The 18,133-nt window shown below is 47.8% G+C and overlaps 2 protein-coding genes across 9 annotated transcripts in view; one reads left to right on the top strand and one right to left on the bottom strand.

Annotated features, from left to right (window-relative positions):
* Window positions 1-595: 595 nt before the first annotated feature.
* On the bottom strand, window positions 596-13,734 carry C23H12orf65 (chromosome 23 C12orf65 homolog). The gene is given in 5 exon segments (XM_037198740.1): window positions 596-1,559; window positions 1,743-1,913; window positions 1,916-2,021; window positions 3,487-3,795; window positions 13,513-13,734. Coding segments are annotated over 3 exon segments (543 nt in total). The 5' UTR covers window positions 3,769-3,795; window positions 13,513-13,734; the 3' UTR covers window positions 596-1,559; window positions 1,743-1,758.
* A 100-nt stretch (window positions 13,735-13,834) lies between these two features.
* The window catches only part of Mphosph9 (M-phase phosphoprotein 9), a 62,357-nt gene continuing 58,058 nt past the window's right edge, over window positions 13,835-18,133 (top strand). For 6 of the 8 annotated variants that reach the window (XM_028885803.2, XM_028885804.2, XM_037198739.1 and 3 more), the window contains exons 1-2: window positions 13,835-13,923; window positions 16,413-16,676. In XM_028885803.2, the coding sequence (XP_028741636.1) occupies window positions 16,570-16,676 (107 nt within the window). In that variant the 5' untranslated portion in view covers window positions 13,835-13,923; window positions 16,413-16,569. Of the gene's footprint in view, window positions 13,924-13,960; window positions 14,458-16,412; window positions 16,677-18,133 lie in introns of those variants that run through there. The other 2 variants (XM_028885802.2, XM_028885805.1) reach the window with 2 other exon arrangements.

Below are 18,133 nucleotides of genomic sequence, written 5' to 3'. Positions count from 1 at the left end.
CAACAAAGGGATCCCTGCTTGGAGAGCCCCAGGCAACAGCTTCCAGATGTATGCAGTGCAGTGTGTCCAGCCTAGAACAGTTTGATGAACTGTCTCCCACCCCAACAAACCCCCACACACAGGTGAGGCAGGTAACAGTGAGCCTCACCTCACAGTATTTTTCCTATCTGTAGAGATTTTCCCCCCGAGACAGGGTCTCACTGTTCCGGAACTCACAGAGATGAGGCCTGCCTCTGCCTCTTAACAGCTGGGATTAAAGACGGTACCACCTCTGGAATTCTAACAGGGAAAACAAATGAAACAAATGAAAAACCACCTGTAGTTTTGTGTGGTGGTGCACACCAGTAATCCTTGAAATTGGGGAGGCAGAGACAGGAGGATCATGAGTTCAAGGCCAGCCTGGGCTAAATGAGACCTCAACTCCAAAAACAAAAGACAGTAAAGTCTACTGGGTGATGGAAACCTCACTGGGTTCTGGGACCTCATCTCTGAAAAATCTACTTGATCCTATACAAGGAATGATAGCTTTCGACATAATTGGCAAGTTCCACTTCCATTTCTGTTGCTGTGATAAAATACCCTGGCAGAAAGCAACTTATGAAAGAAAGGAATTTATTAATTTATCTATTTCAAGTTACAGTCCGTCATTTTGGGTGAAGTCAAGGCAGGAACTCAAGCAGTGTCACGTCATTCACAGTCGAGAAGAGAATAAAAGCATTGGTTGCTCTTTTTTAGCTAGCTTTCTTTTTCTTTTTCAAGATTTATTTATTTATTATGTATACAGTGTTCTGCCTGCATGTGTCCTTGCAGGCCAGAAGAGGGCGCCAGATCTCATTACAGATGCTTGTGAGCCACCATGTGGTTGCTGGGAATTGAACTCAGGACCTCTGGAAGAGCAGTCAGTGTTCTTAACCACTGAGCCATCTTTCCAGCCTGCTAGCTTTCTTATATTGTTCTGGATTCCTGTTTAGGGGATGATGTTGCCCACAATGGGCTACGTTTTCCGACTTTAGTTAATAATCCCCACAGACATCCTTATAATTTCTCACTAAGACTTTTCCCTGGTGATTCTAGGTTGTCTGTGAAGTTGACTGTTAAAACTAGTAAGCACAGCAGGTAACTTAGTAACAGTTCACTGTCATTTCCTTTTTACCAAAAGCTAAGGATAAATGATACCTAAGACAGCTCAGCAGTGGCCCTGGAGTTGACCAGATACCACCAAATTCTATTTGATTCAACTTGCCATAAAAGTGGGTTTAACTACTATCAGTGCTTTTTCAAACTGTTTTGATCTTAACGGTTTATTGGTTATTTTTGTGTGTGATGACTGTGGGCGTACATGTCAGTGTATGTGAGGAGGTCAGAGGACAACTTTGTGGAGTCAGTCCTGACCCTCTACTCTTACGTGGATCTTGAGGATCACACTCTTTCAGGCTGTTCAGCTTGTGGGACAAGGGCGTCTGCCCCGGCCTTAGCCTTAGCTCTCCCAAGTGCTGAGACTGCAAGTATTCACCACCGCGTCCACGTCCAGGATGCTTTCTCAGATGGTCCAACACGTGGCCGGGCGGTGGTGGCGCACGCCTTTAATCCCAGCACTCGGGAGGCAGAGCCAGGCGGATCTCTGTGAGTTCGAGGCCAGCCTGGGCTACCAAGTGAGTTCCAGGAAAGGCGCAAAGCTACACAGAGAAACCCTGTCTCGAAAAACCAAAAAAAAAAAAAAAAAAAAGATGGTCCAACACGTGCCGCGTGTTACCACCATTATTCCCGGGAGCCCCCCGGCCCACCAGCAGCATCGGTCCTTTTCTCGGTGATGTTCTGACTGGCTTCCCATAATTCCTTCAACAGCCTCTTCTTTTCTAGAGTCTCCTTTGCTCTTTTCTTCCTCTCTCGCTTTCTCCTCTCGGCCTCAAGCTCTCTTTGTGAACAGGGCTGTTGTCACCGTTGTAGAAAACATCCACTTTCTCCTGGAGGATCTTCCGAGCGATCTTTCGGTTCTGATCCACAGATCGTGTTTGGTGGCACTACAAAAGATCATGGCGGGAATGTGAGAACCGTGGCTGTGAGGAGATGGATGGCCTCAGAGCCCTAGTCCCTCATCCACCCACCCTTCATAGGGAGTGGTCAGGAGGGCAAGGGCAGGAGCCCCTCGGAGTCAGCCATGTGGGTGCTGGGAATTGAACCCAGATCCTCTGGAAGAGCAGCCGGTGCTCTTAACCACTGAGCCATCTCTCCAGCTGCAACAATACCTTTCAACTCATTTAATTACGGAAGCACTGACTGGAGCCTAGCTTGTGGCCCGGGAGCAACCCGTGCAGAATTCACATGCCATGCACAAGTGTGTATCTGGAGGATGAGGACGCATCTTTACTAACAGCTTATCACGACACTGAGGATGTGAAACTGACGGTGGCCAGGGCCCCGCAGAGCTGATGGGCAAAGGAAATGCTGTGGCACCCGGGAGAGATTTCCAAAAGGAAGGGGACGATAGAGCAGGGTCAGCGAGAAATGCTTTGGGAGTTTGTTATGAATGACTCTCTCAAGGAGGAAAAGAAAGCAACTGCGGGTTTTAACTTCGTCTTCTTGGCTTGAGAAACTGGCCCTGAAGCAGCTACTGGGACTCTGGCCTCGCCTTTGGAAGGATGGACAAGTTCCTTGTCTGCCTCGGGCAATGAGCACAGGGTTACAGGACTCAAGAGTTAGGATACAGAGTGCCCCTAGTGGTGGAGGATCTGCTGTTGGGTTGGCTCTACCTGGGAAGTCGGCTTTGCCTTCAGGCTCCTGCAAGGCTGTGTGTGCTGCTCTGGGGCCCTCTAGTGGTGACAGGTGGCAGTGGCTGGCTGGCTGGCGGCTCTGCTGGCCTGGCTCTTATTTCTGAGGCCATGGGTCGGCTAGCGCTCTGGGCTGAAAATCACTTGGCCACTTGCTACACGTGCATGCGGTCTGTTAGGAGCTGGTGCTGCCCTCGACGGGAGACCCCCCTTCTGTAAGCGGGTTCACACGGGCAGCCGTGCGGGGCTGTGCCCCAGCTTCCGTCTCCACCTCGTTCTTTGTTAGGAAGGGCACGTGTTAGAGACGTTTGCCAGAGCAGGACAGAGGGACGTGGAGGAGATGCCCCACCACTGAGGACCGAGCCAGCCAGCCAGCGGCGCCGTCCGTCAGTTCCATGCTGCCGACCAGGAGTGCCTTTGGGAGCAGCAGGCTTCAGGAGACCCGCCTGACCGCGGCCCTTGCTGGCGACACACAGCTAAGTTCAAGGACAACAGCCGAGCCCTGGCTCCACAAGACCCTGGCGAAGACCAGGCTCCTGAGACTGGGCAGGAGGTTCATCTCCAGAGGAACAGCTCAGGGCTTGGCTACATCTGCAGTGCCCTGATTATACTGGGTTGGCAGAGCAGGCCAGTGCCAGAACGGGCATGCCCCTCAGCTGAAACCTGGTCTGGCTGCAGACCTGGACTCCTCTCATCCACCCGCCCCTCCACTGTCTACCTTGACCACAATGCCGGAGGGCACGTGTTTGAGTACTACACAGTTGCTGGTTTTGTTGGTGGCCTGGCCCCCCGGACCATGGCCTTTCACAAACTGTTCTTCCAGCTCACTCTCGTTCAGGGGAAGCAGAGCAGGGCAGTCCTTCTTGCCTGCCACCTGCACGGCAGTGGCGGCCATTCCTGGGAAGCGCAGCACCGGCTTCTCCTGGAGTCCGAGTCCCCAGTTCCCCCAGCACATCCTGATCAGTGGCGCGGGGAAACGCAGCAAAGCCCGGGTGCTCATCGAGGACGCGGCTCCGCGTGGCAGGACCTGGGATGGGGAAAGAACGAGGCCATCTTTTCACTTTGCTCTCAAGATGACAGCCAGGCTTCAAACATGGCTTTTTATACAATCTCGGTGACAGTCCTTCGTGCCCATGGCACGCAGGGGACAAACAAAGGCAGGTGACCCAGCAAGGCACACCTCTGGACTGGAGTTGCCCAGAATTCTGTCTACATCCTGTCAGCGAACACATATTTCCTTTCTTTTTTCAAGCCTGCAGCATGGGGTATTCCCATCCAAGTACTGACGAGGCCTGACCCTGCTTAGCTTCCGAGATCAATGCGTTCAGAGTGGTATGGCCACAGATGACACGCTTTCTTATAACACCAAAAATACCCTCAGAGCACCTGGAGGTGCTGTCCTCTTAGGGGAGAGGCATTGTGTGTGACATTTAAAGCAGCAGGGCTGTGGTTTGGTAAAGACATATTAAAGGGCGCAGTGAGGAAGAATTAGGCCCTGAGTCAAGGGACAGTATTTAAATGTGAAATCTATATTTGGGCAAGGATGACAGAATCAGTCTATTTTATAGCTGAGCTTCAAGTCTGACACAGTAAACTTGACTATCAATCAGTGCCCTGACTGTTGGTTTATAGTGCTGGCAGTTTCACGGATTTGAATGGGAACATCTGTTCCCTGGGATGCACTGCCAATAATGTGATCCAACTGGTCTTGTTACCAAATCAAGCAGTTTCTCCTAAGGCGCCCGTTAGGCTTAGACACCACAAAGGATGTGTGAGTGATGTTTAAAGGAAAGAGCTAGACCCAAGAGCTAGCCAGAGAAGACACTCCAGACGGCATGGGGATTGAGTATGCACGTCCGAGTTACATCCCCAGGTTCAGGAAAGTCTTTGCTTTTAAACAGTGAGAGATTTCCATAAAGCTGGGTGTGGTCACCCAGGCTAGCACTCAGGAGGCTGAGGCAGGAGGACCGCCAAGAATTGGAGACCACCCCAGGTTATAAGACCTGGTCTAAAAATCTAAAAAGCTTTAATGACTCAAGATACAGCATAACGCTGAAATCATGTAGCTGAGAAGTGAACTGGACCGGGAGGGAATCCCAGCTCCAAGGGCACGGTCAACCCACAGGCTTCTGAGGTCTTCAAGGAGTCAAAGGTAAAAATGATCTGATAGGACTCCTTGTGAAAGGCCCAATTCATCAACTGGAAAACTGGTGAATTTGCTCTCTCCACCCAGCTCACATTTGCTAGAAAAGACCAGAGAAAAAAGTATTCTGGGGCTGGCTCTGCTGATGACTTCCGGGGCTCTGGACTACATCTTAGTGAGCTGCTTGGCAGCCAGGTAATCTCAACCACCGCTTATTGTGGACTGTGCCTCGGCTGCGGGGTGTGCCCGCGCCAAGCATGGGGATGCTGCTTTCACCAGCAGCAGCAGGAACCTGGTGACAGAGTCCTGGCAGCTGCTCTGTGACACAGGAGGAGCTGGCTTCTAAGGCGACTGGACCTCCAGGACAGAACTGCCCAGGTTTACAGCTTGTTCATTGTCCCTAACCACTGTCAGCGTGACTGCTGACACCGTTGTGTCTACCCAGCTGAATTCTGGGGGGGACTCTTGATGAAGGCACACTGTACATGGGTGCTGTATTTCTTTTCCTTCCTTCCTTCCTTCTTCTTCCTTCCTTTCTTTTTTTTTTCTTTTGAGACAGGATTTCTCTGTAACCCTGGCTGTCCTGGAACTTGCTGGGTAGCCCAGGCTGGCCAGAACTCAGAGATCCTCCTGCCTCTGCCTCCCCAAGGCTGAGATTATAGGTGGGCACCATCACTGCCTGGCTTGTTTATTTTTTTAATTTTATTTATGTTTTTAAAACTTATTTCATCATCATCACTATTATTGAGACAGGATCTCTATTATGTAGCTCTGGCTGTCCTGGAACTTGCTCTATAGACCAGGCTGGCCTCAAACTCTCAGAGATCTGCCTGTCTCTGATTCCTGATGGTTTGGCTTAAAGGCGTGTGGCAGCATGCCCCTTTAAAACTGTCTGTATTTGGTGTTTTGCCGTGTGCCTACCTGGTGCCACAGAGGCCACAAGAGGGTGCTGGATCCTGATACAGAGTGATAGACAGTTGTGAGCCACCATGTATGTATAAATGCTGGGAACTGACCCCAGATCTTCTGTAAGAACAGAAAATGTTCTTAACAACTGAGCCAGGTCTCTAGCCCCTGCTTAATTGTTTTGTTTTGAGACAGGATCTAAGGCTGGGCTTGACCTTCTCACCCTCCTGCCTCCATCTCCTGGGCTCAGGGAGCCCAGGTGTTCACCACCATGCACACGCAGCTCCTGTTTCTTCTTTCTCTCCCCTCCTTTTTTCCTCCCTCCCTCCCCCTTCCTCCTTTCCTTCTCTGCTTTCCGTCTGTCCTTCCTTCCTTATTCTGAGGTAGGTCTTCATTGTGCAGCCCTGGCTGCCCTGGCACTCTAGAGACCTAAGACTAAAGGCATGAGTCCCCATGTCCACCTTCCTGTCGGTTTGTGTGCAAGCTTCTGAGTTGCCAGGAGAGTTGGGAACCACGCTGATGCTGGCCGTCTTTGAACCTCTTTCTCTATGGGCAATGAATACGATGAACTAGAACACGTGGTCTTCTCAAGCCTTGCTACTGCTTGCTTTCAAGTCTATGACAGCAGGGTCTAAGCCCACGTCTTTTTCTGTGACATTCAAAGTGACCTGCCATACCAATGGGTGACATTTAAGACAATAGTTGGAAGGTGCTTCTCTGGAGGGGCGTTTATCAAGATCCAGAGCAATGAAAATGATGCTTTCAAACTATTTTTTGCAGGGGAGGAGGCTGGAGAGATAGCTCAGTGTTAAGAGTGCATGTTGTTCTTACAGAGGACATGAGTTACGTTCCCAGCACCCACACTGGGTCACTCCTTATAACTCCGGTTCCACTCTTGGTAGGAACTGACTCCTGAAAGTTACCCTCTGACCTCCATATGAGTACCATGGAACACACACACACATGTAAAAACATTTTTTTAAGCACTAATAAAAATACTGGTTTTGTTCAATGAATATGAAATACTTTAGAAGTATCCTTAAGAAAACATAAGAGGGCCAGGCAGTGGTGGCACACACCTTTAATTCCAGCACTTGGGAGGCAGATACAGAACTCTGTGAGTTCAAGGCCAGCCTGGTCTACAGAGAAACCTTTTTTTTTTTTTTTTTAAGTGAAAAAAAGGAAAACAGTTAGTGATGAACGAGATGTGGTGGCCCTGAAACTGTAATCCCAGAACTTGGGAGGCAGAGGCAGAGGCAGAAGGATCTGGAGTTCAAGGCTAGGCCAAAAGTCATAAGATTCTGTCTCAAAAGAACAATAATCAAGGGCAGGTGAGATGGTGCAGTGGGTAGCGACGCTTGCCACCAGACCCAATGGCCGGAGTTACAGCTGAGGATCAGGAGAACTAGCTCCCAAAACTTCTCCTCTGACCTCCAGATACGTGTTGTGGCACGCACCTCTTCCCTGCCAAAATAAAATGTAATTCAACACAAAACAACCCCAAATAAACAAAAAAGAAAGTGTGATGAACCTAGACACTATAATCACGGACGGGGCTAAGTTAATGTCCAGAACGGCCCTTTTCTGATTTCTGCTTTCAATGTACAGAACAAAATTCCATTGTGTAGCAGAAGGCTTCAAGTCCCTGGAGTGGACTGACCATGGAATCTGAGCCCAGGGTCTCTCCTGAGTGTCTCTTCCGCCAGTCAGTGAGCTGACTGGACAGGACAGTAGTGATAATACAGCACTGTGACAAAGACAGGAAGCCCGTCTGGAACAGGCCAGACGCGCAGACAAAGGCCAGCAGGGAGAGTGCTTTCATCAGCAGCTGTCAGGGCCACCAGCTCCGTCTCTGCCCTTCTGTCTCAGTCCAGAGCCGACAGACACCCTGGAAGATCTCCCACCCAACTGAGTTCAAGCGGGTCGCCGGTGTTCAGTGACTGACTCCTTTGTTGAACGGTTAGTTCCAGCAGCCAATCAGACAATGCTAGACACTTCCAGCATCTCCTGGGGCTCTGGCCCTACTCCAGTGACTGCTAAAAAAATGACAAGCACACCCATGGCTCTGCTTCCCCAAAGCCCGGAGAGTACAGACTGGATTTCAGGCTTTGTGATACCACAGTGCAACCCGAAGTCTTTGGAAACAAAAAAAACAGCTCGAATTCTGGCTCATTGTGACATTAAAAAAAAAAAAACACACACGAGAAAATGACAAAAAGAAGTGCCAGTAAGGGGAAGCCAGCAACCGGCAGCTCTGCCCCAGTTCCCGTCTGGAGTGTGGGCTTCTTTAATTTAGGGCTGGCTCCGTACCTGACTTCCTGGTCCTCCCTTTTCTTTGCTGATCGCGTCAGCTATTCATGAGCCAAGGAAGTTTGGATGAAAGCCTCTCATTGTCCGAGTCCCAACTCGGTCAAGTGTAGAGAGAATAGGTCTGCCAGACCTTCCAAAAGGGAATATGAATTTGTCCGATGGAAAATCCGGTCAAATATCTACTAGGCATCAGGCATAGCGGCAAGGAGCATGAGCAGTTTGCCCATCACAGAGACGTGAAGACATGTATGTGGAAATACAACAGAGGCTCTAGCCTAGGCTGTGCCAGAGGTGGACCCCAGATCACCCACTGCGCTCTCGTCAGGGTTTGGAACTGGCGATCAACTTATGCTTCTTGTCACCATTTCTGGTTCCCAAACATTTCTACAAACCACCCTGAACCTGGGAGGACACAGCTGCAGGGATGGCCTGCTCTAACTGCAGCAAGGCCTGAGCCAGGGCCATCCCAGGTCACGGGAGATGTAGGAGGCCATGTGTGTTTCAACAGTCAATGCTGTGGATGGGGGCAGAGGGTCCTTTTTCTGTCTCTCGAGAAACATGAAGAGCCGGGCTGGGAGGACTGTTGAGTGGCAGAGAGTTTTGCTTGCTTAGCCCGGCCGTGGGTTTTATTTCCCAGCATTGTGATAAGGAAGTCAAGTTGCAGATGATTAAAACCAACAACAGGACTAGTGATCTGGCTCAGCATGTGAAGATGTAAAGGCGCCTGCTACCAAGTCTGAAGACCTGTGTTCAATTCCTGGAACCACGCGATGAAAGAACTGACTCTCACAAGTCATGTCTCTCCCTGCACTGTGCTCGCACGTGCGTGCACACACGTGTACATGTACACACACGTGTATACACACACACACACACACACACACCATTAAATCAACCCATCCAAAGGCTATTTTTGTTCGTCTGAGTTCAAAGGTCCCCAGTGTTCAGTGACTGACTGCTTTGTTTAATGGTTAATTCCAGCAGACGTATGCTCTCTACACTTTGAATTGGGACTCAGACAGCGAGAGCTTTACCCTGCGCCTCCTGTGTTAGACTCGAGTGCGGGGGATTATTGTCATTACACCCAGATCAGGCAAAGGAATTTGTCGTTATTCTCATGTTAGGAAAGCCCGTGGGTTTCAATCTAGAACTGCTGTTTCTTTAAAAATGTATTGCTTAAGTGTTTCCTTAGAAAGGTAAGGTATTAAGTACAATTTTCCCTAGCCACAACTTGCATGGTGTATCAGCCTTGCAGAAACTTCATTAAAATTAAGCAGAGAGAATCCATATGGAGAGAACTCCACAGGGTACTTGAGGAGAGACGCTCTCAGCAGGTCTGGCCATTCCTTAGTGTGCGCATGGCACCCCTGGGAGTCTTAAGTCTGATGCTTGTACCTTGGAGCAGGCAGGGAATCAGACCTGTTTTTCTGAATCTCTGCTTTTTCTTATTGTTTTTGAGGTAGGGCTTCTCTATGTAAGTCCCAACTGGCCGGGAACTCAACTCTGAGACCTGCTTCTGCCCCCTGAGCCCCCGGGATTTAAAGATGTATTCCCCGACACCTGGCAGACTTTGTTTATTCTAATTATTTCCCAGGTTATATCATTACTCTTGGTTCAGGTATTCCAAAGGGCTCTGTGCAGTTTTGCTTACATCCTGACACTCAGGATAGCAAGACTGCTTGGAATCATGATGGCAGTGATGGAGATAAAGGAGTGTGATGGGAGGGCAAGGAGGTCCTCTAGATTAGTGGTTCTCAGCCTTCCTAATGCTGCCCCTTCATAAAGTTCTCAGTGTGGTAACCCTCAACCTTAAAATCACTTCACTGCTACTTCATGAGGGTCTGAGTCTATCCCCAGCGCAGCATTAACCAGGCTCGGTGGAGCATGTTTATAATCCCTGCACTAGAGAGGTGGAGGCAGGAGGATGATAAATTCAGGGTAATCCTCAGTTTGACAGCAAGCTAGACGTCAGCCTGGGATACACAGCCCTGCTTTGATCTGGGAGGAGAGTGGCAATAGACCGCTCTGGGTCTGGTCTGAACTTAACAGGCTTGTTGCTACCTACGTCAAGAGACAGCTAAAGAAATATACAAAGGGACCGGGATCCAGTTTTCACAATCCCGACATCCTCTTCATCTGTTTACAGTAGAAACTGTCAATGCACCGAGAATTACGCCTGCCCTGTTTGTGGCACATCACAGGAACCTTCTACTTCATCAGCCACCGTATGAGAACGTAAAGGAAGCAGAACAAATACCATAACCTTTTATCTGAAAAGTTTTAAAGCCTCTGTACCATTAACGGTGTTTAGTATTTGTTTAGTACTCAGATGTCTTCACAAAGCCCTTCATAGTGCAGTAATGAGCTGGCTCTGGTAGTGCAAATCTGTGATTTCGGCATCTTGGAGGTAGAGGAGGAGGACTGCAAATTTGAGGCTAGCCTGGGCTACACAGACCCAACTCCTTAAAGAAAAAAAAAAAAAAAAAAAAAAAACAAACCCAAAATGATAGTACAAAGAAAATAAGAAGGCATACTGTGTAGGTTCTCTTAAGGATGCTTACTGTGGACATTCATTAGGTTTTCCAAAGAAACAGGGCATCACTGTGCTTAGGACAGCCAAGGACTTACTACCGAGCCTAAGATGATCTCGAACTTCTGATATTCCTACTGAGTGGGAGTACAGGCCATCTGTTTTCAACTTTTTTTGAGTCAGGGTCTCATTATGAAGCCCTGGCTGGCCTGGAACTGGATATGCAGACCAGGATGGCTTCAGTTTGCCGAGATCTGCCTGCCTCTGTCTCCTGAGTGCCTAGAGCTGTGATTTACTTACTCTACAGCCGCAGCCATGTTTCCTCCTGTGTAAGAGGAAGATCTTACCATGTAGGGTGAGGGCAAAGCCATGATGTTTCCACAGACATGGAGTTTTTAGTGCATGTTCGGTGGTAACATGTCATCCCCTAAACTGCACAACTGAGGAATCTTTGACTCACCGCCACTTAAGTTGTGGTCTGACGGCATGAAGCCAGCCTAAAGCAACTGTTTCATGGGCATTTTAAGGCTGAAAGTGAAAAAGCATCTAGAAGAGTGACCCGCAAATTATTTTGTTTCATTTGGTCCAATTTAAGAAGTCCCTGGAGCTGAGTGATGGTGGCACAGGCAGAAGCAGGTGGATCTCTGAGTTCAAGGCCAGCCTGGTCTACAGAGTGAGTTCCAGGACAGCCAGGGCTACACAGAGAAACCCTGTCTGGGGCTGGAGGGGGAAGTATCTGGAAACTATGAAAATACCAAAGTAGTGCTATTTGCTCAGATCATAATTCTGGTCTATGAAATCAGGTGCCAAGGAGATCATTATGATGGCAAAATTACAGCCTGACTTCTCAGCAGGTTCACACTGACAGACCAAGCGGCTTGGATTGTACTAAAGTCCTGGCTGAAACATAACCTAGGAAGTATGGACTACAGTAGAAAAAAGAAATCATAAAAGTCCCCAAAAGTGTAAACATAGGGTTGGCAATGTAGCCTCATGGCAGAGTAACTACTTAGCTGTGGATTTTCAGCACCACAAAATGAAACCAAACACAAACATAAACCTGATCATTTTCCATGTTTACTAAGGTAAGCTAGATTTGGTTTTATTGCTTTTTTTTTTTTTTTTTTGCTGTGAAGGCTGCCCCCTCCCTAGACAAACTATTTGCTATAAAGCATCAATGACACAAAGTAACACCCTGAAGTCACACCATGAAACAGGAGGGAGAGCTAATCGCAGCACCAGAGTGGCTGGAGTTCTAGGCCAGCACAAGTAGGAACAAATGAATGAGATCTTACCAAAGGCTTTCCCTAAGGTAAGAAACATGACATGTTCAACCTTACCCGGGTCACTGAACAAAGTACCAGTTTAATCGTAATGCTAGTTCCTGGACATTTGACTTAACACTTCAACAAATTAAAAAGGAATTCTCTGCACACTGATTGGTCATCCCAGCATTTGTGAGGTAAAGGCAGGAAGATCGAGCAATCAAGGCTAGCCTTGGTTACATACTGAGTTTCTGGTCAGTCGGGGATAAAAGAGAGACCCTCTCTCAAAAACCAAACCAAAACTTAACAAAAATCATACTACTCAAAATCAAACTATGCAGCACTCGGGAGGCAGAGGCAGGCGGATCTCTGTGAGTTCGAGGCCAGCCTGGGCTACCAAGTGAGTTCCAGGAAAGGCGCAAAGCTACACAGAGAAACCCTGTCTCAAAAAACAAAAACAAAAACAGACAAAATCAAACTATGAAAACAAAACAATACAACAAAAACTACTCCCAAATTTACAGAGCATTTCTGGTTTTGTGACCCTGATTTCTGTATGGTTCGTAGCTAGTAGTATCTGCCTTTGGATTTAATTTCATCTGTAGGAGGAACACCGCTCTCTCTGACTGGAGCTGTTCGAGGAATTCATAATTCTCACTTACTTGATGCAAGATTCTAGTGTCTCTAATTATTAGTCTAATAGATAAAATCTGGACTAACTGATATAAGTGATAAAACATTTTGAAGTATGAGGTCATTGAAAACATCTGTGCGCTTAAAAATCTGATTTTGGCTTGGTGTATGGTCATTATATTGATGGGTGGATGAGTCAATGGAGGTTTTGATTTATTTAAGCTTTAGGTCTGGCATACACCTGTAAGTTTAGGATCGCTACTGACGTTTCACTGTTGAAAAATATATGTCTGGCCAGGCTTGAAAGCACAGGCCTTTAATTCCAGCACCTGGAGGGCAGAAGCGAGCGGATTTCAGGCAGGCCTGCCTGGTCTACATTGTGAGTTCCAGGGCAGCTAGGGCTATATAGTGATACCGTCTAAATGAATAATAATAAAAACAAGTGGTGAGGATTTTAAGGAGGAGAGGATGAGAGGCGATGCTTCTTTGTAGGTTTGCCATTTCAAGGGCAAAAACATCTCTTGCATCCTGACTTCGCAGTAGCAACCCTGCACACTTCAATGACCGTGCCCAAGCACTTGCCTAGGGCAATACTATGTGCTATTCCTAGTACTGCACTTGCTGCAAGACAAGCTCCACTTAGTAGAGACAAGCTCCACTAAGTAGATGAAGTATCGACACGTTTCTCCTTGGGCCTCCGTGAATTATTATCTTTTCCAGGGTAGCGAACTCTCCACCACTCCTCGCACCCAGGGCTTGGAGAGACACAGCCAGTCTCCCTAAATGTTGGGTAAAGTGAATCCAGACAACTTAGCTCAGGAGTCAGGCCAGGAAAATCCGCAAAGTAAGGTGACGCAAGTCGGAAGTAGCTCAGGAATTCCAGCTTCAAGCGCTCATCCCAGAGCCTGTGACAGTAGTAACCAACCCTCGTCGGAGCCTGGCCTTGCAGACGCTTACCTGTTTTTGCACCGGCCTCCAGCCGGAAACATTCAGCAAGATTCTAAAGCACCGGGGATCGGGGGATCACCGTTTGCGTTTTTTTTTTCCCAGGTCTGCGCATGCGTCCTACTCCTCCAGCGGCTGCCCTAGCCTGGCAGAGGCTCATTCTCACTAACTACGCATGCGAGAAACGGAGGCGTCTTTCCCGCAGTTTCTAGGGAACCAATCGGCAGAGGCCTTGACTTCAAGCCCCACCCTCACGCCTCCGGCGTGGCCTGCGCGTGGGAAGGCGTGTGCCTGCGCCGGCTCCGCCCTCTTCCGAGCAGCCAATCGCGACCGAGGCGCCGGGCGCGCGCACGCTCCGTGGAGTTTAACGGCCGCGTGAGGCCAATTTCTCGACCCCGACCAGGCAAGAGGCGAGGAGGCCAGGTAAGCGGTGGCGCCCGGTGGGGGAGCTGCGAGCCGCGGGGCTGAGGACTGAGTCCTGGACGACCCCATCAGAGCGGACACCCAACCCCCCGACCTTGGGTGCGCTGACAGGCTGGGGTGAGGGGCGACAGCCACGACCGGGCTTGCCGGAGCCCGCTGGCGTGCGGGGTTCTGCTGTGGCGTGCGCCTTTTCTAGACTCGTGCCCTTGAGTGACATCCGCGAGGCCCAATCGGAGAGCGTCCTCCGCGAGGGGCGTGAGTGCTCCCCCCTCCCGTCCCTGGATAGTGGTACCCGGGCTGCCTTTGGAAATCACAGTGACAGTGAGCGGCTCTCCATCATCCCTGCTGCCGTGTATCCTCTCGCCTCCGGTCTTGAACCGATAGCCGCTACCTGCGACTAGGGGCTGACTTCAACACCTGAAAATCACTTCGTACTGGTTCCGTTCAGCCTTCCCGTAAAGAGGAAGCCCGGTGAACGTTCAAATTGTTAATGCTACTCCATCACTCCTGCCTCCGACCCCAAAGGGTTGTAGGGTGAGGGATCTTTTTTTTTTTTTTTTTTTTTTTGGGTGCTGGAAATTATATTTAAAATGTCTGTTCCTGTATTATTTCGGATCCACAGCGGGTTTCCCCCTCTCCTCGCCCGTTCCGTGCCGGGAGAGGTGTCATTGAGTTTCTCTAGTGTTTCTATCTGAATCTTTGGCATCCGGATTACCTCAGCGGAGGTGGATGTGGGGGGTAGGGCAGGGTGATGAGAAGAGATGGAACTGTAGATCCATCTCTCTGGAGAACTTGTGGTCATTTGAATCCAGGTGTTTTCGGTGCCAGTTGGAAGAGGCAGTCCTGGCTTTTTCAATACCCCATTTGTCATTGGTGATGGGCCAGACTCTGGGGTGGGAAGGTAGGGGAAGTGGAGTCCATTTAGGTCTGGTCACCTTTTGCCTCTGTGCCTGTCCTGGAGGAAATGCTTCTTGAGCGTCAATGAACTGATTGTGTTCTTTAAGCCCTGGAAAGTGAGAGTTGGGTGGATCAGGAACGTGAGAGAGTTCTTCCGATGCAGTCTCTGAACTTCTCATTTTATAAGCAGCAGGGTTTTTTTTTGGTTTTGTTCCCTCTCATCTTTTTCGATTCCCCTGTCTTTTTTAAAATCAATGGATTCTGGAAGGATGAGTCATATGGTTGGGCTTATAACAGCAAGTTTATCTCTGTATATCCAGATTTAGTAAATGTTAGTTAACTTGTGCAGAGTACAAAAGGCTCTGTATTGAGAATTGTACATCCAGCCATTTTTAACATCTAAGTAGCTCTTAAACACCAACTTAAAGACTAAATAGTTAAGTCCTGTTAGTGGCTACGTAAGTGAAACACTTTTACAATGTAGGAATTCCTAAATAAGTGAACCAGGCCTGGAAGTAGTCCATTATTACATAATAGAGTGCACTAGAACCTTGATTATTAAATGTAAAATTCTGAAATACTGCCTGTAGGAGATGACGTGATTCTTACAAATTGCCTTAAAAAGACATATGGTTCCTATACATAAACTCCATCCTGTTGAAAGTATGTGATTTAGGAGTTTTAGGAAAAAAAAAAAAAGCTAATTCCAGAACTTTCCATCACCCCAAGTTGAAAATAGACTACACTGCAGTGGCCCCCCTTCTCCCCTTCTCTGTCCTGCAGACATAAATGAAGTTATCGATCACTGGTCTTCCCCCTGCCCCTGACACAGGTTTGTCTGTGCAGCCCTGGCTGTCCTGGAACTCACTCTGTAGGCCAGGCTGGCCTCGAACTTGGAGCGATTGGACTGCCTCTGACTCCGGAGTGCTGGGATAGAAGCCTGTCTAGTGTTTTCTGTGCATGACTCAGTGCCGTTGTTTCTCCTTGTGGACCAGTAGTATCCCACCACGTGGATGTGCCATACTGCTTTGTCCCTTCATCTGCAGAGGGACATTGGGGTGTTTCTACACTTTGGCCATTGTGAATACTATTGCTATTCTTTTTACATTTTTGATTTAATGTGTGTGTGTGTGTGTGTATGTATATGTATGTATGTGTTCATGTTCATGTGCACTCCTGTGTGTTGCATAGAGGACAGAGGAGTCAGTTCTCACCTTCCCCATGGGTTCTAGAGCTTGAGCATGTGTGTTTGGGCTTGCCTGGCAAGCACTCTTGGCCACTGAGCCCTAATATTGCTATTCTTTTTGTTTGTTTGTTTGTTTGTTTGTTTGTTTGTTTGGTTTCTCGAGACAGGGTTTCTCTGTGTAGTTTTGATGCCAGTCCTGGATCTCGCTCTGTAGACCAGGCTGGCCTCGAACTCACAGAGCTGTATCCACCTGCCTCTGCCTCCTGAGTGCTGGGATTAAAGGCATGGGCTGCCACGACTGGTTGCTGTTCTTAATATAAATGAATTGGAGAGGTTTCCAAAACCATGAAAAGATAGTGGGTAAATTTAGTGGCCTTTTCAGTAGTTTCTCCCCATTCATTTTCAGACTCTTTGGAAGTGTAGCAGACTTCACAGTTCTGAATGTCAGCTGCTGAGGATGCCAGTAGACGATGAGGCAGCTGAAGAGGACTCAGAAGCGGTCTCCTCCTTCAGGAGAAGCAAGAGTGTTTCCAGATGACAGAGCTTAACAATTTTTGTACGATATGGAGGATTTTGATTTAGTGGAAACTTTACAAAAAACTTCACCTTCTCTAGACTCTAATATCAAAAGTATTCCCCATTCTCTTGGATTGAGCTTGCATGCTAATAGGTAAGAATTGTTAGATACTATTTTCTTTCTTTATTTTCTTTTGGGATAGGGTTTCTCTGTGTTAACAGTCCTGGCTGTCTTGGAACTCGCTCTATAGACCAGGTTGACCTTGAACTCAGAAATCTGTAATTAAACTTTTTTATTTCGTAACATATAAACATATCTTTAAAATATGGTAGCTTAAATACATACATGTATTTATTTTATTTTTTGAGATAAGGCCTCTTATAACCCAGGCTAGCTTGACTCATAATGAAGCCAGAGATAATCTTGGAACTTTTGATTCTCTGCCTACTGATAATTGCCTAATTCTTTCTCCTTGTTTTGCTTTTTTAAAGAGACAGTCTCATTGTGTAGCTCAGGCTGGCCTCAAACTCAAGACCGTCCTCCTGCCTTGGCCTTCCTAGTACTGGAATTACAAATGTGAGCTCCCATACCTGGCTGATTTCTACATTCTAAATGAATAGTATAGATAATATTTTGTATTGCAGAAGCATCTCACCAATCTGTGAAGTAACAATTTAAAATGACTATCAGAGGCTGGGCGGTGGTGGCGCATGCCTTTAATCCTTGTCCTTGGGAGGCAGAGGCAGGGTGATCTCTGTGAGTTCCAGAACAGCCTGGTCCATGGAGCGAGTTCTAGGATAGCCAAGGCTACCAAAGAAACCCTGTCTGGGGGCCAGGGGGAAGTATTAATAACTACACAAAAACACAGACTATAGGTTGACAAAATAGCCAATAAAATGCTTTATGTATTTAGTTACTGATTCATTGATTTAGGGTCTCTATGTCCCTGGCTGCTCTGAAGATCATTTATGTAGACCAGACATAAATACAGGCCTGTAACCTGTAGCAGTCTCCTGACTCTACCTCCCAAACTGGGGATTATTGCTTTGTGACCACCCCCTCATACACATACACATAGTATTTCAGTGCATTTTCTTCCTTTCCTTCCCCTTCCTTCTTTCCTTCCTTCTTTTATTTATTTATTAAAAAATTTTTTATACAGGGCTTCTCTACATAGCCTTACCTGTCCTGGATCTCGCTCTGTAGACCAGGCTGGCCTCTAACTCACAGAGATCCACCTGGCTCTGCCTCCTGAGTGCTGGGATTAAAGGCACACTTGGCAGAAGGTCAAATAGCTTTATATATAAAGATTTTTGACAATTTGTGTATTGTAAATAAACTACTTTAAAAATTGTTAAATCTCTGCCCTCCTTGTGAGGAATATGAAGCAGTTTTGAGATTGTATAACATCACAGAGGATAAGTTAGTATGAGAGACAGATGTAAAAGCCTGAGAAGTGACCCAGAAGGAATGTCTGCTGCTGTGCTCTACCTTGTCAGCGGAACACTGGCCCACATTTTATTTGCTGTCTCATTGGGTGGCCCCTCTGAAATCCACTTGTGGAAGAAATTCCCATTAGTGCTTGAATGGCTGTCAAACCTGCATGTGCT

This window comes from Peromyscus leucopus, chromosome 23 (assembly GCF_004664715.2).
Source record: "Peromyscus leucopus breed LL Stock chromosome 23, UCI_PerLeu_2.1, whole genome shotgun sequence".
Classification (NCBI taxonomy): domain Eukaryota; kingdom Metazoa; phylum Chordata; class Mammalia; order Rodentia; family Cricetidae; genus Peromyscus; species Peromyscus leucopus.
Note: the sequence above shows the minus strand (reverse complement) of the source record. Positions and strands in the feature narration are given on the sequence as shown.